We start from the raw sequence: 19,091 nt of genomic DNA on the forward strand, positions 1-19,091 counted from the left end.
TATCTGATTAATCAGTTGATTATTGTGTATTATTTATTTTTTTACCAAGCAAAAAATTGAAACGATATGTCAAAATTAAAAACAATCGCTAACTTTGAAATGTAGACCATGAAAAGAAAAAAAAAATGGTGGTTTGATTTAAGAGATTCTAAATGTGATAGATGTTACTAGGCTTTAGGGGGAGCAGGAACATTAATTGACGTATAATTTTCATTGGCAGAGAGTAGAACAATACGAGAACGTGCGGGTTTATATATTTCATTTATTGGTGAATAACAATAGTAAGGAAAGCGATGAAATGAAAAGACATCAAAGATCCAACAATGATAATAATTTTTTTTTTTTTTTTTTTCAACCAATCATTGAAAATAGAAAATTTGACTAAAGTTCGGATTATGCAAAACTGAAAATGCTAAGAACAATAGAAAAATAATTTGCCGCCCTACATAAGGACAAAAGTATTTAATCAAATTTAACGCCTTAAATACATACTAAGCTAAGTATATAATTGTGTCCTTATTGTTGTAGTAAAAGTTTTATTCTTCTTTTAAGCCGAACTCTTAATTAATTAATCTTTTCAATCTGCATCTCCTTATAATAAATATAATTTTTTTTTTTTTAATTTTTATATATATAATCTAGCTTTTTTATCTCCTTTATGTTTTCTTTTTTTTTTTTTTCTTTTTTAATAGACTTTAAACATCAAAAGCAATAATGGTTTCATTCAAGTCATTAATCACTTTAGCTATTGCTGTTACTTCAGTTTCATCATTCAATTTATTACACGATGATAAAGGTTATGCCATTTTACCTCCAACCAATATTGTTTTAGATCATTTAAAACAAGTTGGTAAAAAAGCCGTCACTACTCATTATGATGTTCTTAATACTATTAAAGATGATGGAGAAATTGTTCATGTTAATTTGCATACTCATGAAACTAAATGTACTGGTAAATATGCTAAAGATTATGATAATTCTGTTTATGATAAATATAATAAAAAACAATTATTTATTAGAACCATTGAAGATAGTTCATTAAAACAATGTTTGAATAAAGAATATGAAGCTGAAACCAGTGAATGTGGTTATGATTTTATTGAATATAATTCTGCTTCTAATTGTTCAAGTGATGCTACTAAATATTCATGTCTTTTAGATGTTATGAAACAACAAGATGCTACTAAAAAATTAAAAGATATGGATGATGTTCCAGCTCAAGTTAGATGTTACCATAAATTAGATCAAGCTACTAAAGCTGAAGTTGTTGGTGGTGCTTGTGCTAAATAAATGAATAAAAGAGATACTCAATAAGAATTAACGGTTTTTATTTAGTTTTCTTCTTTTGGTTGAACCAATGAACAAATATATATATATATAAGAATACATATGAATGAATTAACATCTTTTAAAAAAATCATGTACTACTTAGTATAATTATTAAAATTCTATATTTATTTACAGAAAGGGAAAGTCAAAAGAGATAACAGTTTATCAAATTGACACCTTGAATGAATGGAGGAAGGGAAGAAGGTGAAGGATACCAAAATCAAACTTAATATACAATGACAGTAGCAAGTTTTTATTTTATTTTTATTTACAGATGACCGTGTGTGTTCAAAGAACCAACAAGAAATACTTTTAAATAGCAACATCTCCAAGACCAATCATACCTTCAAATTTATAACCAACTCTACGACTTGGTACTTTTATTGGTTCACCATTACCACTAATTGGTGAATATAAATAATATCCTAACAATGAATTAACCGAAGCTCTAATTTGTGCTTCTTTTAATGAAGATCCAATACCTTCACCAATTTTATCATTACCAACAAATACTCCAGCTAAAAATTGAGGATGAGCTGATAATCTACCGGTTTCAGCAATTAATCTAATACTAACAGGTTGTTTAAATTCTAATTTATCACATAATCTAATTAATTCACTAATTGGTCTTTTAAATTCAAACATTTGATCTAAAGGAATTTTTCTTGATAAAATATGATCATTAATAAATTCTTTAGCTATTGATTCACCACAATGAGTATATAATCCTCCAATTATAGCTTTAACAGCTGAAGCATAAGCTAAATCTTGTTGAGATAATTTACCTTCTTCATCTATAATTTCTTCTATTCCAGTAACATTTTTGTAATTACCATTATTATTATAAAATTTATCTGATTTATCTTGATCATAAAGATATCTTAATCTACCAAATTTCATAAATTCTGATTCTTGACCTAAAAATCTATCCAATTTACTAACTTCATCAATTTCAATGCCCCAACTTTTACCTATTTCCAGTAATGTTAAATTACCCATTAATGAATCAATAGCAGCTTGATGGATTTTCATAGGTAATCGAGGATAATGAATTAATAAATATTCTGTAACATAATATGATAATAATGATTTACCTAAAGTATTTAAACCAAAATTATTAGCTAATCCATCAGATTCTTCTGGTTTAGTAATTAAATTAAGACATTGAGATAATGTAGCTAATTTAAATGATTTAGGCAATTGTAAACGATTATGTAATGCCACTAATGGAGGTGATTGTTTAGCTGATGATTCAGGTAATCTATGAGTAAATATATTATGTTTATAACTACCATAATCATCTATAGATTCATAAGTTGTTTTCAAAAATTTATTTGAATTTACTAAAGTTCCATTTAATTTTGATTTCGATAAGTTATTTTTGACGATGATGGGGGTGGAAGTGGTGCTGTTGGTGCTATTGGTGCTGTTGGTGCTGGTGGTATTATGACAAATTGAAGAAAATGAAACACAACGTCTTGATATTTGATGTATTGTTGTTTTGGAATATATTTTTTGTATCAGAATTCTTAACATGATTAAATTAATATTCTCTTCCTAATTTCCCCTTCCAATGAAAAGCTAAAATAGTAAGACTTTTAATAACTGTGGGTGGTGAAAGATTTGTTGAAGAGAAAGAGAGGAAAATATTTTCATTAATAAAAATGGTTTTAAAAAAATTTTTTTTTTCTTTCTCTCATTCTTCAGCTTACGTAAGAAACGGTGTGGTATTATGTAAGACGATGGTTTCAACCTCTTGGGGATATGGACATCACTATTGGATTGAATAGGCACTGCTAAAGTGTTTTACTAGTAAAATCCTACGATAGAGTGATTGCCTCTGAAAGAATATACTGGAGAACAAGTTTAATAATAAGAAGAGCAGCCCTTATTCCATACAAATCTTACCAAGAAGAAATGTGCTTGTACTGATCGTATTTATTACAGATTTCCTAAAAGACTGCTTATTCAGTATTGATGATTAATTTAATAATACCCCCTTTTATTTTCTTATCAAACCAAACACCTAAATCATGTTTTTGGCCAGTATAATCATTCAATTATTACTACCATCACATAGAAGATAAGTCGTGTGAGAGAATCCAAAATATCTTTCTTCTTCACTCACTCTTTTCAACCAACCAAATTCAACTAGAAAAAAATTACCAAACACCAAACCAAACCCAGCCAAAAACAATTTAATTAAATCAATTTTTTTATATTATCATATAATCATCATCATGGGTCATGCACCAAAATTAAGTTTTTCTGCTATAGCAGTTATGAGTTCAGTTCTTGTTATATATGTTGGTATTAAATCACCATTGAAAAATAAATGGGTTAGTGAAAATAGAATTAGTCCAAAAGCTGATTTAGCATGGAGAAATAGTGCTGAAAAATGGGTTGAAGATCATAAAGGTAATAGATATTAATTTAGTAATAAAATAATACTATAATATAGAGATAGATTGAAACACGAGCATAACTAATGGAAATGAACTATGGTTTTCCTATTTATGATGATGATGATGGATGGATGGATGGACAGGTAAAGAAATATACATCTATTCAATTTATTTTATTTATTTATATCTTTACTACTCATAAAAAGATTGTAATGTACGTCAATTAAAGAGAATAAATTAATGTAAAATATAATCTCTTCCTTTTTCTTTGTCTATAAATTGTATAAAAGAATATATCATGCTATATGTATATAATAACGGAGACCCATTCATTTTCAACCTTGTTTAGGAAGTCTAGTTTCCAATTCAATATCTTGATTCAGTAAATCTTGATCTTTATAAAGTTCAACCCAATCAGATTCTAATTTGATAAAACACCAAATCCAACGTCTAAATATTTCTAAAGTTTCAACTAAAGCATAACCTAATGAATAAGCATCATAACCAAATAAAAATGTTGAAAAAATATAAATAAATTTAATTTTCTCTTTCTTCAATTCTTCATTAATTATAAATAATTTTAAAATCCAAATATATCGTAATATAAAATCAGCCACTATAGCAATATAATAAATTAATTTTGGTAATGCCAATTGATTCCTTAAAATCTGGAATTGATAATTAGTAAGAGAAGTTTTCCTTCTACTTGGAAAGATAAGGACCAATAATCCATCAAATAATTCTAAATGCCAATCCATTTTAATATCCCATATAAATGAATAAGTTGAATTTATTGCAAGGGCAAAATATAACCAATTATTTAAATGATTTAATTTAAGTAATAATTCCCCATTAGTTTTTTCTTCTTCAGTAGCATTCAATAACATTCTTTTAAGTAATACATTAACCAACAATGGACCTAACCCAGTGAAATATTTAATTAAATTAAATAAATGTTGTTTTTGACCAGTCAATTTATATTCAAACCAACATTGTTTAATACGAATCCAACTAGGAATCGATAATATCATTGATTCAAATTTATAATTATATCCAATATTACTATCAAACCAATAATTCCAAAAAACTAATCCTAAATCATTTATCACTCGAGAATAAGAAACTAAACTATCACTAATTAAAATATCATTAGTTCTCATAGTTTGACTATTAATATTTCCTTTAATAATTCTTTTAATCGTAGTGAAAATTCGAATTTGACCTGGTGAATAACAATTTTTGAAAAAAAGTTTATAAATTGTCATAAATAATGAAATTAAAGGTAATGCATAAAATAATGGGGCTAACCAAGGAATATTAGCAATTGATTTATAAATTATCCAACATATAATATTAATTATTGAAACAAATTTTAAGCTTGACCAAATTCCTTTAATTAATCGATCATTTTCATGTGAATCACTAGGTAAAAATGCTGCATATTCACCTAATGATTCATTATTTTGATTGTTAGTAGTTTCATGATTATGCAGTCGATCATCTAAATGAGTATAATTATGTGGTGTATATGATAATTTTAATAGCTGCAATACATTAATTGTGGTAAAATTAGTTAATAGTAAATTTAATATCAACCATAATATTAATCCAAAATGAATTGAAAATGTTACTCTAAATGATAATGGTATGAAATCATTAAATAATATTTCATGAGTTTGATTAGGTGTTTCTTCACCCATTATTTTTTTTTTTTTTTTGGTTTCCTTCTTGTATGCTAGTATGTGGTGCTAATAGTTAGGAATTGTTTTTCTATTATTGAAAAGATATGATTAATGAATCCTTAATTTAGTCCAATGAAGGGGACTTTCTAGAGTAAATTCAAAATAGTAGTTAGTTAGTTAGTTATATAAAGTTGAAAAAAGTTTTTATTTATTTGACCAGCCGCAATCCAAGGAAGTTTGGCAGGAAAAAAAAAAAAAAAAATATGTAAACAAAAACATATAATAAAAATAGATATAGTTGCTACCATAACTTCTTGGATACAAAAAGCACTTGTTGTTATTCAATTCCTAACAAACGATATACCATAAATATTCCAAAATACTAAAATGAAATACTTTAAACCATTTATTAAAACAAGTTGTGTTGTGGGTAAAGTGTTGTCAAATTGAACAAAACAAAAGTCGTGTAAGCATGTACATATTTGAAATTATTACACGAGGAAAAATAAATTGATATTTAAATGTTTTAACTTCTTTTTTTTTGATTAGTGTGTTTTTAACAGTAAGATATTTATGGACTATATAATGCCATGGTACTATATACATGCAAGTATACCTGCCCTGACGTAGCAATTCTCAATGCGTACGTTCAGCAGTTCACTTAAAATAATTTATAATGTAATGATTTTTATATCGGATTTCCATTAGTATTCAATTCTTCTAACTCAGGTTAAACCACTTATTGTGAATGGTTATACATTTGACTCCTTTTACCAGTGATAATATTCACCTAGAATGACTTCAAGTAATATATAGTACCATCAGAAGAGGTCTCTTTGACTCATCCGGTTTTTATGGGATGATTTAATTGGATTCCGTTTATTTGCTTTTTTACAAGCACTTATCGACTAATAAATATTATCAAAAATTTTAGGACGTTAGTATTAGATTAACTATTGATTAGTTTCAATCTGATACTCTTACTTTTACTTTACTATTTTATACTTGAATTGATGAAATATATATACATATATTACTTTTTTTATAATCACTATTGCTCATTTATGCAAAACCTTGTAGAAAGAGTATATCCAGAATTCATTTGGTTAATAAGAATTGAGTTTATTCTCAAGTTCTAACAAGATGGAAAACTAATCTTTCAGTTTAATTAACAATAAAACATGACTTCAGACGTGATCAATAAAGAACACGATTTTATAAAAAAAGTTTTAATCATAAAAAATTCATGATTAGCATGGAAAAACATCATTAGTCAAGTTTATTTATGAAAAAAACTGGAAATAGAAAATATATTCCCTCTTTATTAGATGAACCAAAAGTAAACTCAATCCAAAAAAAAAAAGATGTAGAAATTCATGCTGGTGGTCAAGAAGGCAATCTACAAACAAAACAAAACAAAACCACAACTCAATTCATTGTTGGAAGTATTGAAACTGATATATTTAATGGCAGGAAAGAATAGCTTTCTATATCAACCAAACAATTAAAAAAATTAAATTTATAATCTGTAATTATTGAAAATGTTAGTAAACTAAACCCTTTTAATCTCAATTATATATCCTTTGTTGCTCTTCTTTTTCTTATAATATATAGATCAGAATTTTCAGTGTTTGGCTAATAAAATCGAATCGGTCATTGTCCTGAAAAGGAGCCTCCGTTTGGGGCGACAGCTTGTCATCATTTATATATGGTGAAAAAAAAAAAGGAAAGAAGCAAGATCCAATTAATGAATTAAAACATACAAATTGTATTAAAATCTATTGATATATATATACATGTATACCAATCTAAAATAGTAATGAAGAAAGGAAAGAAAAGAAAAGTGGTTGAAAATTTTTCATTTTTTTTAATCAACCAGATTTTATAAACAGGTAGGATTTGGTTTTGATAATTGCGATGCCAAACAAACTTCTGCTGTATGTACACGACCCGTAGCTCTTCCATAATTGCAAAAAAAAAAAAAAACACACACCATAAAGCCCTAAAATTTGGTTATAACATCTCCAATTGAATAACACATCCCATAAAGAATTATTAACAACTTCCCTCCTAGATAACGTATAAATAAATTACTTGATAAATAATACAATTAACTTTACAACACTATATATCTATCTATATTATCAAACAAATCAATATTCTTGAAACTATTTCTTACCTTTTTGCCTTTGCTTTTGATTTTGATTTCTCTTTACGAACATTTTCTCTACGTTCTGATTTAGTTAAATATCTGAATTTCTTCTTTTTTTGTTTTATTAGATTAGGTTTAGCAACTCCACATATCACAGCATAATTCTTGGCTCGTTCAATCGATTTTTCTAAGACTTGATCTGATTTAGCAAGATTAACATTATTTAATTTAGCCAATTGTTTAAGTTTTTCTTCAGTATCAACTGTATTTGGATTATCTAATGATTCTACTACTACTGTTGTTTCATCATCTATTATGGCACCATTGGTAATATTGGATAATGATGGATCTTGTTTATATATTTCTGTATGATGTAAAATCCCTTTCAATGGGTTTTCTGTATTCTTTCCCTCATCAACTTCTTCATGTTCATCTTCTTGAAACCCACTCCATTCTTCATTGTCATTGCTATTGTCATCAGATTGGTCAAATCCAATATCATTATTTATTGCAGCAATTTCTTGAGCAGTCTTATTAAATTGTTGTAGTTGATTTTGTAAATCTCGTTCACGTTCTTGTTTCAATTGTTTACGTTCTTCAATTTTAGCTAACCTTTCTTGTTCTTTATGAAATTCTTGAGCTTTTTTCTGTCGTTGTACTTTACGTTTATGAAATCCAGTTAAATATTCTTGACGAGATTCTTTATCAAATACAACTTCATCAACTAAATGTTTCTTTTGTTTTTGTTGAATATATTTCTTCCCTCCAGTTAAAATTTCTCTATTCTTCTTGATTCCTGCCATTATTAATGAGCACTTATACTAATTACTTTAAACTAAAATCAACTTTATTGGTGTTATTGCTGTGGGTAATACATTTTTTTAACAAGTTTTTTTTTTTTTTTTTTTTTTTCATCACATATTCATTTCATACACACACACATACAAATTGTTTACCCACCTCATCTCTCAAAATTTAGGAAGAAGAAAAAAAAAAAGAGTGGCCCAAATAGAATCCAGTTGAACTTTCTAACTAAACATCAATCAAATATCAAAAACCTAAAAATGGAAAACATAGACAATTTAAAACTATATATAAACTCATTATCACAATCAATATCAAATTATGAACAATCATTAACCCCTTTACAAAACAAACAATTATCCGATATGATTGTAAATATCAATACTACATCTGAAGAACAACAAATTCAAATATTAAATAATTTTGCTTATATTTTAATATCAACATTATTTAGTTATTTAAAATCACTTGGTATTGATACTGATTCTCATCCTATAAAAATGGAATTAACAAGAATTAAATCATCAATGAATCGATTGAAAAATATTAAGAATGAAATAAATGGTGATACCAATAAACAACAAAATGAAGAGGAAAAGAAAAAATTGTTGAAACTGAAAGAATATTTATCAAGAACTTTAGGTATAAGAGATGTTGGACTGAGTATTGATGTTAAATCAAAAGGTACTTCTGCTATAAGTAATCAAAATTTCCAAGGGAAACATACAAAATTTAATGATGATGATGAAGAAGAAGAGGAAGATAAGAAACAATTAGAATCTAAACAAGATGATTTGAAAAATAATAACAATAATAAGGTACTGAAAAAATCCAAAAATAAAAAATCAACCAATACCAGTAAAATAACTAAACCAAAATCAAATAAAAAATCAATGACAAAGAATAGTAGTAAAAAGGATAAGAATAAATAGTAGTATAGTATACATATATAATTATGTGTATGTGTATGTATATTTAAATTTATTTCTAAAAGTAAACTAGTGATAATAATGATCACCATGAAATCAACCACCCCCAACTAAACTAATATATTAATAAACCTTGAATTAAACTTGAATTAAACTTGAACTAAACTTGAACTGAAATGAAATGAAATGATCTCTCTCCCCCCTCTTTAATTCTAATAATATTCTTTGAAAACATGTTCATTTCTGAAATTTTCTTCAACAACATAATATATCTCCATTAATAATTTAGGAAATTTATCATTAAAATATTTATAAAATCCATCAGGTAATGGAGCCATTTTCAATTGTAAGCTTTCTGGCATATCATTATAATGATGATATTTATTTCTAATGGCTCGTAATAAATCCATCAATTTTTCTCGACTATATTTCCGATATTTCCCTAAATTATCCATAAATTCTTCATCATTTAATAATTTATGCCAATTACCATTATGAACTGCTTGAGCATGTTCTTCTAATTTCAATAATAATGGACTAGGTGGATCTCTTTTTTCAATTTCAAATCGATCACTAACTTTTAATAAAAATTCTAATCGTTTGGAAAATGACCAAAATAATGGATGTTTCAAAATTTTCCCGGTATTAGGACGTTGACTAGGATCATGACTAATGATTTTTGAAATCAAATCAATTGATTCATATCGATCATTAGGACATTTCTCCATTAATAAAGTTAAATCATATTCTCCTTTAATAATATTACCTTCACGTAAATATCTATCTCCAAATGGATGATATCCTCCAGTTAAAATATAATAAAATACACACCCCAAAGAAAATATATCAATCGCTTTAGTTAATCGTTTACCAGAAGTAGCACCATTATTATTGCTGTTGCCATTGCTGTTGCTATTGGAATGAATTGATGAGATTGAATCAGGAGATATCTCCCATAAATCATGGTTTAATAATAATTCTGGTGCTCGCCAACCTGAAGTCCCCAGAGCAGCATTTTGTGTAGTAGCTCTAAATGAAGATTGATCATTTTCTAATTTCTTACATAATCCAAAATCCGAAATCAATAAACGAACATTATTCTCACAACAACTTTCATTACTATCATTAATTTGATTTTGTTGTTTACCATTCCTTTTAATATTGGCCACCAAAATATTTTGTGGTTTAATATCACGATGAACTATTTTTAATGAATGTAAATAATGTAATCCACTGGCCAATTGATATAAAATATCATTCCTTTTAGGAATACTTAAATGAGGCATCTTTTGAGGTTTCTCTATAATGTCTTCTAATGTACAAAGACACAATTCTAATGCAATGTATAAAAATTTCTCAGATTCAGAACTTTGTGAACAAAAATAACGTACAACATTAGGATGATCATCAGATTCTTGTAATAACCGCACTTCATGATTGGCAATATCATAAAAATCAAGTAACATTCTTTTAACAGCTACTGGTCGATTCTCAAATGTACCTTGGAAAACAACCGTTCCATGTGAACCATAACCAAGAATCTTATCGGATATAACGAGATTATTTTCAATTTGAAGTTTCTTTCTTGATTTAACAGCAGGTAATGAACTAGGTGGAATCAAACTCTTAGTAGTGATAATCTCTTCGTCAACTGATTCTTCATTTTGTGGTTGATCTTCTTGATCATCATCTCCATTAGTTTTCAATTTATTGTTCTTACGTGCTCCACCTCGTCTTCCTCCACGACTACCTCTTTTCCGTTTCTTTTTCGGTGTTGTTTCTTCCTTATCATCATTACTTTCCGTTATGGTAGCTACATCGGTTTCAGTTTGCTGGTCTGGTTCAGACTCAAGATCAAGATCAGTTTCTGGTTCAACAATCACAACTTTTTTCGACTTTTTCTTATTTTTGGGGTCAGTTTCAATTTCTGGAGACAGTGACTTGGTTTTAGTGTCAACAACCAATGTATCATTGTTATCTTGTTTAACTTCGATAACGTCAGTTGTTTTTTCGTCGATTTCTTTAATCTTCTTGTCAACTGGTCTGTTGTCGGTTGCCGAAGGTATATTATTGGAGACTAATGACATAGGTGCTTCAACAACGATTTCTTTTTCTTGTTGCAGTTGCAGTTGTTGTTTTTCTTCATCTAATTCATGTTGTTGCTTTGTGAATTGTCCAAGTACTTTTTTCACAATATTGTTTGATTTACCAAAAGTCATTAACAATACAAATAAAACTATCAACACTGCCAAATCCTCAATGATTCTTCTCATAATACCTGAGCTAGTAACATTGGAATTATCAAACCTCAGTGTATCTTGATTATGGTGCAGATTGCCCTGTTGTTCCAATTGATTGTCTTTTGAAGGTTCAATCAAGAGAATCTCCGATGTCAAAATTGATAATCTTGATGGGAACTTTAATCCACCAATGATATCAGGAACACCACCATTATTTTTCGTCCTTTCCGCTGATGACTGTTCGTCTTTATCATCATTACCAGTTCCGTCACCAATCCTCTTAATATCATCCATCGGAGAATGGAATCTTTCAAATGGTTGATACGAATTTTCTGGTGATAATTCAAATACTCTATGAATACCGGAAATTAAATGTTCAATATTTTCATTCGAATTATTAACAATCTGAAAATTCTCAATATAATCAACTGAATATTCTTTATCATTATTATTAATGTTTATGCCAGCATAATATTTATTTAAAATTTCTTGATATTTTGAAATAGGTGCACTTTTAATTAATGTTGGATAATTTTTAAAACTCATAGCAACCCATTGGTCATTGAGGTGGTCTTTTGTACTACCAGTACTGATACTCAGAGTTTTATTCACAAACACCATATTTTGATTATTAATATCATTTGATTGCAAATCATTCAATACTTTTAAAGGATGGGGTAATAATAAATAATCATTTGTTTTGGCACTATTACTGAAAACATCAAAAATACTAACGGGTAACCCTGGTAATTTGCTTATCCATATAGGAGTACCAATATCTTTATTTATTGCCAATAAAGAACGATCATGGAATGGTGTGAAATATATCTTGTCTAATGATTGTTGGTTTTGCAAAATCAAATCGTTATCAATATTGTTAGGCACCCATTGTGAATAAGTGACATTCCACATGACATCACTGTTTGATTTAGAATGGATCGACAATTCATATGTTGTTTTACCAATCATTATTGTATCATCAGCGTTAAATGCAGTTTCTGGAGGTAGTGTCGATCTCGGTATGGGACATTCATCAGTATTACCAAACGATGACTTTATTTCACCAGTATGAATGTTGATATTATATAGTGATGTCTTTCTAGTACCAGTATATATTTTATCGTCACCACTCAATGTAAAAGGTGATTCCATTACTAGATCTTTGATACTGGTGGGTAATTTATTTAAACCAAATTTAGGTGTGAAATAATATAGGGTACCATCCTCATAAGGTTCAACAAACCAAAGAATATTATGTGCTGCTGATTTGTCTTTGATGTTTGATTGAATTTTGACAAGTGGTTCATCTATAGGTAACGACCAAATTAGATTACCATCATCACGATTAACACAATGTAATGAGCCATTAATGTCACTGAGTAATATTATATTATTCAAATCCCAATCGTCTAACGATCGTTCAGCTAAAGGTTGTAGTGATGCAGATGTGTATATGTTGTTAGTAGGAGTAGCTGGATTGTATGGTTGATCCTGTCGTTGTCGTTGTTGTTGTTGCTGTTGTTGCTGCTGTTGCTCTTGAGGAGATAAATATCTGGTGGTGATCCGCTCTAGTCGAGGCGAAGCAATAATCGACACTATGAGTACTGATATTATATATGAAATGAAATAGAATAAATGCATTTTTTTTTTTTTGAAGGAAAAACAAAGTCTTGAACTATACAGACTAATGAATTGAATATGAAAATATGAAAGGTGATTCCTTAGGCAAAATAATAAAAAGACTATAATGAAATGAAAGAAGAATTCCTTCTGTTTTTTTTTTTTTGTCCTTCTTTCTTTCTTTGTCCTTGGGAAGTTATAATTTAAAAAAAAAAAAGGTTAAGTAAAAGTTTGGGTTTAAAATAGTATTTGAACTCTTTCTCTCTCACTATATTTTATTTTAGTTTGCTTTTCTTTGTAGAGTGTAATGTGAAAAAGAAAAAATTTTCTTCTTTCTTCTTTGTTTGGCTTCCTTAAATTTCAGTCCACTCACTCACTCACTCACTCAACTCCTATTCTTGATTCACACTTTTTCTGTCTCTTTGTTTTATATTCCTGGTCAGGTGATTTAAAGTTATAAGTTTTTTCCTTTGTATGATTCTAATTAACCGTGATAAACATATGAATATCTGTGGTGTTGATGATTTATTCTAGAATCTCCCTTATTATCTTAATCTTGTAATGTGTTATTATTTATAGTGGGAATCTTGTTTTGTTCTCTAGTGGTGGTGGTAATGAATAAAAAATGTGGTGAAAAGAAGATTAAAGATTAATAATAAAATTGTAGTGTTTTTACAACATCAAAAGAAAGAAAGAAAGGAGAAGATTGGAAGGAGGAAAAAAAAATGAGGAGGGGAGGAGGGAGGAGGGGGGTGTGAAAATGAAAAATGAGAATATTTTTGCTGCCTATTTCTTTATCTATTTAATTGAATTGTATTAGTAGTAGATTATTATTTTTGATTATTAGAAACTTATCTTATTATCTTCGTAATGTTGTAAATAAATAATAATTGTGTTAACATTTAATTAATGTTGTCCCAGTTGTGGTTGTTGTTGAGGAGGAGGAGCCATACTTATACCAGTAGTGTTATCAAACAACGCTCTAAACCTGTCACGTGACTCGGTTGTCTAATCATTAATGAAACGTCTCCAAATCTAACAAATAATGTATGGTTCATAACCTTTCTATGAATCTCCAAATACTTCAATTGAAGTGCTGCTATATTATTGTCCTTTCGTTTCAATAGTTTCAAGTATTATTTGTTGTTTGATGCTTCAATCACCACATGTTATCTAATATCTTTCTTCAGGGAAATACTACACTGTAGTTAAAAACGTTTCGATCGTAGCCTCTTTCTAAACGAGTCAAGACCAATCTCTATGTATTAAAACTCTCTTTTTTTTTATGAATTTGGAAGGGGAGATATTGTTTTACAACCAGTGTTGGTTGCAAAACTGGTTGATATCACGAATCCTAATCACTACTCTATCATAGAACAATCTTTTAAATTAACTCCCATAAATTTTAATACTCACCAATACATAAATCAATAAATAGCTACATCCATATACATATACATATATATATGACTTTTCTAGTAATACATTATTCAATTCTAAAACCCATTTTGGAACCACTATTTATCTAATAACTTTTTTTTTTTTTGTTTTGTTTTCCTTTCATATACACTTGTGTAGTCAAACCAAATATATCCAGCATTACAATTAGACCTATATCACACTGTTTCATTGATAATAACGATAAATATTCTGTATAGTCATTTACCAAAATGAAGAAATAAATAAATAAAAAAAAAAAAAACACCAATTAAAATCACGTTAAAAATTCATTATACGACCACAATGCAAGATTCCAATCCACTTGAATTTCTTCCGATGTTATTTAAAAGAAACAACACACATATAAAAGGATATCTGTTTGTTTGTTTGTTTATTTGCTTGCTTGTTTTTCCTCCTCTTCATAATCTTCCAAACCCATATCTTATTCATTATTATTTATATCAATATTCATTTCTTGTAAAATATCTGAAGTTTTAACTTTACGTTGATCAGCAATTAAGGTAATTAATTGTAGTGCCAAATCTTTTAATTCATTATATTTATTCAAATCTTGAATATATTTCTTGATGATTAATTCTGGTTCATTATTCCCTTCTAATTCATAAATTAAACGTGAGCATTGAAGTTTGATATCATTTAAAGATTGTTCCTTTAATAATAGTTTATTCTGAATATCATCATCTTCGTTATCAACGTCATGGTTATCTTTATCTTTATCTTTATCTTTGTCTTTGTCTTTGGGGTTTTCGTTTATTATAGTGGATGTACTAGTAGTTAGTGTGGTCAGTGTGGTTGGTGTTGTTGATGCAGAAAGTGGGAATGTATTTACCAGGTTTAAGTTTGCTGTTATTATTGTAGAAGGTGTTGAATTATACGACATAGTGGTGGGTGTATTATTATTGTTGTTGTTGTTGTGTGATGTCACCTGTTCTTTTAATTCTTGTAAATCTTGTCGCGTTGAGAGCCTATTGTTATTTCCGTAGTGGTGTAAGTGGTGGTACTGTTGTTGTTGGATGTTAAAGTGATAGGGTTCAGATGAAGGTAATCCTCTAGGTTTGGATTCAGAAGTGGGTGATGATGTTGTGATTGTAGTTATAGTAGAATTTGCAGTTGTTGGTGATGGAGATGGAGATGGTGGTGATGATGCAGTTGGAATATCAGTTTTGGCTGACATCATATGGCATAAACAGACAGTTTTAGTTCCCAAAGAAAAAAAAAAAAAAAAGAAAAGAAAAGAACAAAAAAAAACCTCTCGTGATATAGTTTGGGCTAAAGTTGGTGGACGATAGTAAATAGATAACAGATCTTGAAATGAGTAAGATATGTATATAAGTAGTTAACGTTGAGTGCTTGTTATTCACTTGGTTGGATGATTGTAGTTAGTAATAAGATGGGTGGGAAGTAGTAGTAAATATATGAGCTGTATGATGGTTTATTACTTGCAGAAGAAAAAAGTATGGAGTACAGGAGAGAGAAAAAAAAAAAAGTGACTGAAAATGTGGAATTTTTTTTTTTTCTTCTGTTGTGTGATCACTTTGGTTTTGGCTTTGGCTTTGTTTGATAAGTATTAAACAAAAAAAAAAAAAAAAACAACTATTTCAAAAAGAAAATAATATCAATAACAATAATAAAAAGGATTGTATAATTCTTATAAAATGTGGAGATATTGAAAAGAAGAAAAAAAAGGGTGTCAAGGGGGGAAGGAATTGAGTAGTAAGATAAAGAAAGGTGAAGATGATAATGATTTGTGTTGGATAGGATATTTATAACAACTAATAAGTTGATTGAAACTGTCAAAAAAAAAAAAAAAAAAAAAGCCTTGCGTTAATATTCTGGTATTTTATATGAAAGAATGAGTTGGAAATTTTAAGCTTTTCAACTATTTAGAGGTTTAGTTGTTCTTCTTCTTGAAATAATTTGTTGATGTTTTTCAATAATGTCACTTTGAATTTGCGCACATTTGAGTTGGTCATTATGTTACGTATATAAACAGTGATTTGCATTTTGTTACTGATAACCAAATGGTTCATCATGAAATGACGGCTATTTTAATTTTCTCATTTTCAATGGCTAACAAAGAAATACACTTTACACAATTTGAATATCAAATTATCAAATTTTTTTATTTCCGGGGGTGAACATTTTTTTTTTTAAAGTTATGGTTTGAAGTATTTTTAATTAAATTACCATATTAGCATTATCTTTCAATTCTTCATTAGAAGTATAAGTTAAACATCGATGAGGTTAATAGAAAATATATGAAAATGTGCTATTTATGTTTTGACATGAATTGGAATGCAAAAACTAAAAATTAAGAACTTTAAAAAACTAAACTAAACTAAACTCAACTCAAATAAATTAAATTGAAAAACATAGCCGTGGATGATTAGTAATAGGAGTATCACTATTGATAGTACCACACTACAACAATTAACTTCAAACAACAACCTCTGTAATAAATTCGTGTAGAAGAAATAGCTACTCTCCAACTACCTCGTCAAAGCAATTCTTTCTCGATCAATTCAATCGAACAAAGAGAAACAACATATACACAGATTTGTGGCAAGTTTACCCAGTTCGTCAAAAACTCCGTTATATATACTACCCATGATAAATGCTAAATACTTGTTCACATATAGACGAGTCCACATAAAACAAACAATATCCACCCGGTCAAAACAATGAGTGAAGAGCCATTTTTTGGAGGGAGGGTTTACAATTGGTGGTAAGATAATAGTCAAAGGCTTAATTCTTTTCCCTTTTTTTGCGTGTGTGGCAATCCTGTGGCCAAAATGAATAATTTCTTTCTTTTTCAATACTTTATTATTATTATCATTTTGCTGATTTGATAACCAGTGTAAAGAAATATTATGGTGATGTCATAGAAGAGTTTTTTTTTTAAAAAAAAAAAATGTAATACCAAGAAGGTTTGGCAATAATAGTAGTAAGTACCAAGGAATATTATCATTATTCATTTCAAGTCATTTGACCTAAAGAAATCCTTTAAATTGTATTTGATTGTAATATTTAGAAACCAAGAAAGACGCTATTATTTAACTTTTCGATTGGTAGATAGATATATAGATGTTGTATTTTATTTTATTTTATTTTATTTTGTTGAGGGAGGGGGGGAAGAGGAGGAGATTAATATTGAAGTGGTTGCAGTTGAAAAGAGACATGAAGAATATTCCTCCCTCCTCCCTACCAACATTATTAACAAATGGAAATAAAGTAACAGAAGGAAATTAAAATCTTGATAAAAACTTTAATTTAAAGAATATCTCCAAATAGAACAATAGTTTATGATGGAAATCTATGTATGTTACTATTCTACATAATGTCTTAATTTATGCTTCATCTTGTTTCATTCTTCTATTCTTACACCACACTTTTTGACTTGTCTTTTAAGCTTTTCCATTTTCATTACCACCACCAAAGTTTACATAATCAGTGTTACATTTCCCAAATCATAATAAGAATGTATTGCAAAAAAAAAAAAAGAAAAATCATTTAATCATCATCCAATGAAATTGAGTCTTGTTTAAAATTGGAACGACCTAACAAAAAAACTGGTCTTGTTTTTGAGTTCATGTATATATCCGCCTCTTTATTCATTTATCTGTATTAACATTAACATCCTCACCTAAAAAAAAAAAATATGTATGGTAAATCAGGAACGTCTCCTGAAACAAAAAAAAATAAAATCGGTCTTTTTCTTCTTATTGGTATATGACGTCATCCAAATCAATAGAAGAAGAACATATTGCCGTTCTAGAAACAACAACAACAACAACAACAACAATTTTTTCGATGTGTAATGATGATTTTCAGTTGTTAATTGATTTGAGTGAAAAGTGATTACTTCATCTTATCAATATATCCTCGGAACTTAATGTAATGTAATGAACAGATTCTAGAAATCGTGTCTTAATATCCAGGGTATGGTTTATGAATGCCTCCTGAAGTTATTTGTTAGTTTCCAGTGATTACATAATCTCACATATAACGACTTCCTTCTTGGTTGTAAAAGGAGCTTCAAGCTTCAAGTTTGAATTTTATTCATTGCAGAATCCCTGTTAATTAATTAGTTCTTGTTGTCCCACGTGGCAATCAAGAAGGAGTAGAATCCCATCAAGAATGAACACCTTTAATGATGATATGTATACACACTATGTAATTATTCAACCCATTAGAATGTGTTGGTCGGAATCACTGGATCCTAATGTGTATGTAGTGTATTTTTTTTTCTTTTTTTGATATATATATAGATATATTTCTGTAATATCGTGAATAACACTTTTATGCTGTCGTTCTTAAAATTTCAGTAATATTATAATAATAATATTGTTACCTGTAAATCTCTTCTTTAAATGATTTAGTTAGTAAGTTTATATTTAATACGTGTTTAGGAATGGATTCGAGACTCTAGATTTGGTAGACCCGCATAAAAAGGATTTTCAAAGAATCAA

At 28.4% G+C, this 19,091-nt stretch overlaps 8 protein-coding genes across 8 annotated transcripts, besides 1 other annotated feature; 3 read left to right on the plus strand and 5 right to left on the minus strand. All coding sequences in view use genetic code 12, as the record gives it.

The window, feature by feature from the left end:
* Nucleotides 1–714: 714 nt before the first annotated feature.
* Nucleotides 715–1,290, plus strand: CD36_07430 (conserved hypothetical protein; the record flags this gene model as incomplete). The annotated part of the gene is made up of 1 exon (XM_002417348.1): nt 715–1,290. One exon carries the CDS (start codon nt 715–717, stop codon nt 1,288–1,290), a length of 576 nt encoding a protein of 191 aa, XP_002417393.1.
* A 351-nt stretch (nt 1,291–1,641) lies between these two features.
* Nucleotides 1,642–2,865, minus strand: CD36_07440 (mitochondrial 54S ribosomal protein YmL3; the record flags this gene model as incomplete). Its single annotated transcript, XM_002417349.1, has 1 exon — nt 1,642–2,865. One exon carries the CDS (start codon nt 2,863–2,865, stop codon nt 1,642–1,644), a length of 1,224 nt encoding a protein of 407 aa, XP_002417394.1.
* Nucleotides 2,866–3,569: 704 nt separating this feature from the next.
* CD36_07450 (hypothetical protein, conserved) lies at nt 3,570–3,761 on the plus strand (the record flags this gene model as incomplete). Its single annotated transcript, XM_002417350.1, has 1 exon — nt 3,570–3,761. One exon carries the CDS (start codon nt 3,570–3,572, stop codon nt 3,759–3,761), a length of 192 nt encoding a protein of 63 aa, XP_002417395.1.
* A 308-nt stretch (nt 3,762–4,069) lies between these two features.
* Nucleotides 4,070–5,434, minus strand: CD36_07460 (mediator of retention of lumenal endoplasmic reticulum proteins, putative; the record flags this gene model as incomplete). The annotated part of the gene is made up of 1 exon (XM_002417351.1): nt 4,070–5,434. The coding sequence occupies one exon, from the start codon at nt 5,432–5,434 to the stop codon at nt 4,070–4,072; it is 1,365 nt and encodes a 454-aa protein (XP_002417396.1).
* A 599-nt stretch (nt 5,435–6,033) lies between these two features.
* Nucleotides 6,034–6,240: a mobile genetic element (truncated).
* Nucleotides 6,241–7,591: 1,351 nt separating this feature from the next.
* Nucleotides 7,592–8,371, minus strand: CD36_07470 (conserved hypothetical protein; the record flags this gene model as incomplete). The annotated part of the gene is made up of 1 exon (XM_002417352.1): nt 7,592–8,371. The coding sequence occupies one exon, from the start codon at nt 8,369–8,371 to the stop codon at nt 7,592–7,594; it is 780 nt and encodes a 259-aa protein (XP_002417397.1).
* Nucleotides 8,372–8,632: 261 nt separating this feature from the next.
* On the plus strand, nt 8,633–9,304 carry CD36_07480 (nuclear cofactor for exosome activity in the processing of stable RNAs, putative; the record flags this gene model as incomplete). Its single annotated transcript, XM_002417353.1, has 1 exon — nt 8,633–9,304. One exon carries the CDS (start codon nt 8,633–8,635, stop codon nt 9,302–9,304), a length of 672 nt encoding a protein of 223 aa, XP_002417398.1.
* A 209-nt stretch (nt 9,305–9,513) lies between these two features.
* Nucleotides 9,514–13,182, minus strand: CD36_07490 (serine/threonine protein kinase/endoribonuclease, putative; the record flags this gene model as incomplete). The annotated part of the gene is made up of 1 exon (XM_002417354.1): nt 9,514–13,182. The coding sequence occupies one exon, from the start codon at nt 13,180–13,182 to the stop codon at nt 9,514–9,516; it is 3,669 nt and encodes a 1,222-aa protein (XP_002417399.1).
* A 1,861-nt stretch (nt 13,183–15,043) lies between these two features.
* CD36_07500 (conserved hypothetical protein) lies at nt 15,044–15,799 on the minus strand (the record flags this gene model as incomplete). The annotated part of the gene is made up of 1 exon (XM_002417355.1): nt 15,044–15,799. One exon carries the CDS (start codon nt 15,797–15,799, stop codon nt 15,044–15,046), a length of 756 nt encoding a protein of 251 aa, XP_002417400.1.
* Between the last annotated feature and the right edge of the window lie 3,292 nt (nt 15,800–19,091).

Source organism: Candida dubliniensis, chromosome 1 (assembly GCF_000026945.1).
Source record: "Candida dubliniensis CD36 chromosome 1, complete sequence".
Lineage (NCBI taxonomy): Eukaryota > Fungi > Ascomycota > Pichiomycetes > Serinales > Debaryomycetaceae > Candida > Candida dubliniensis.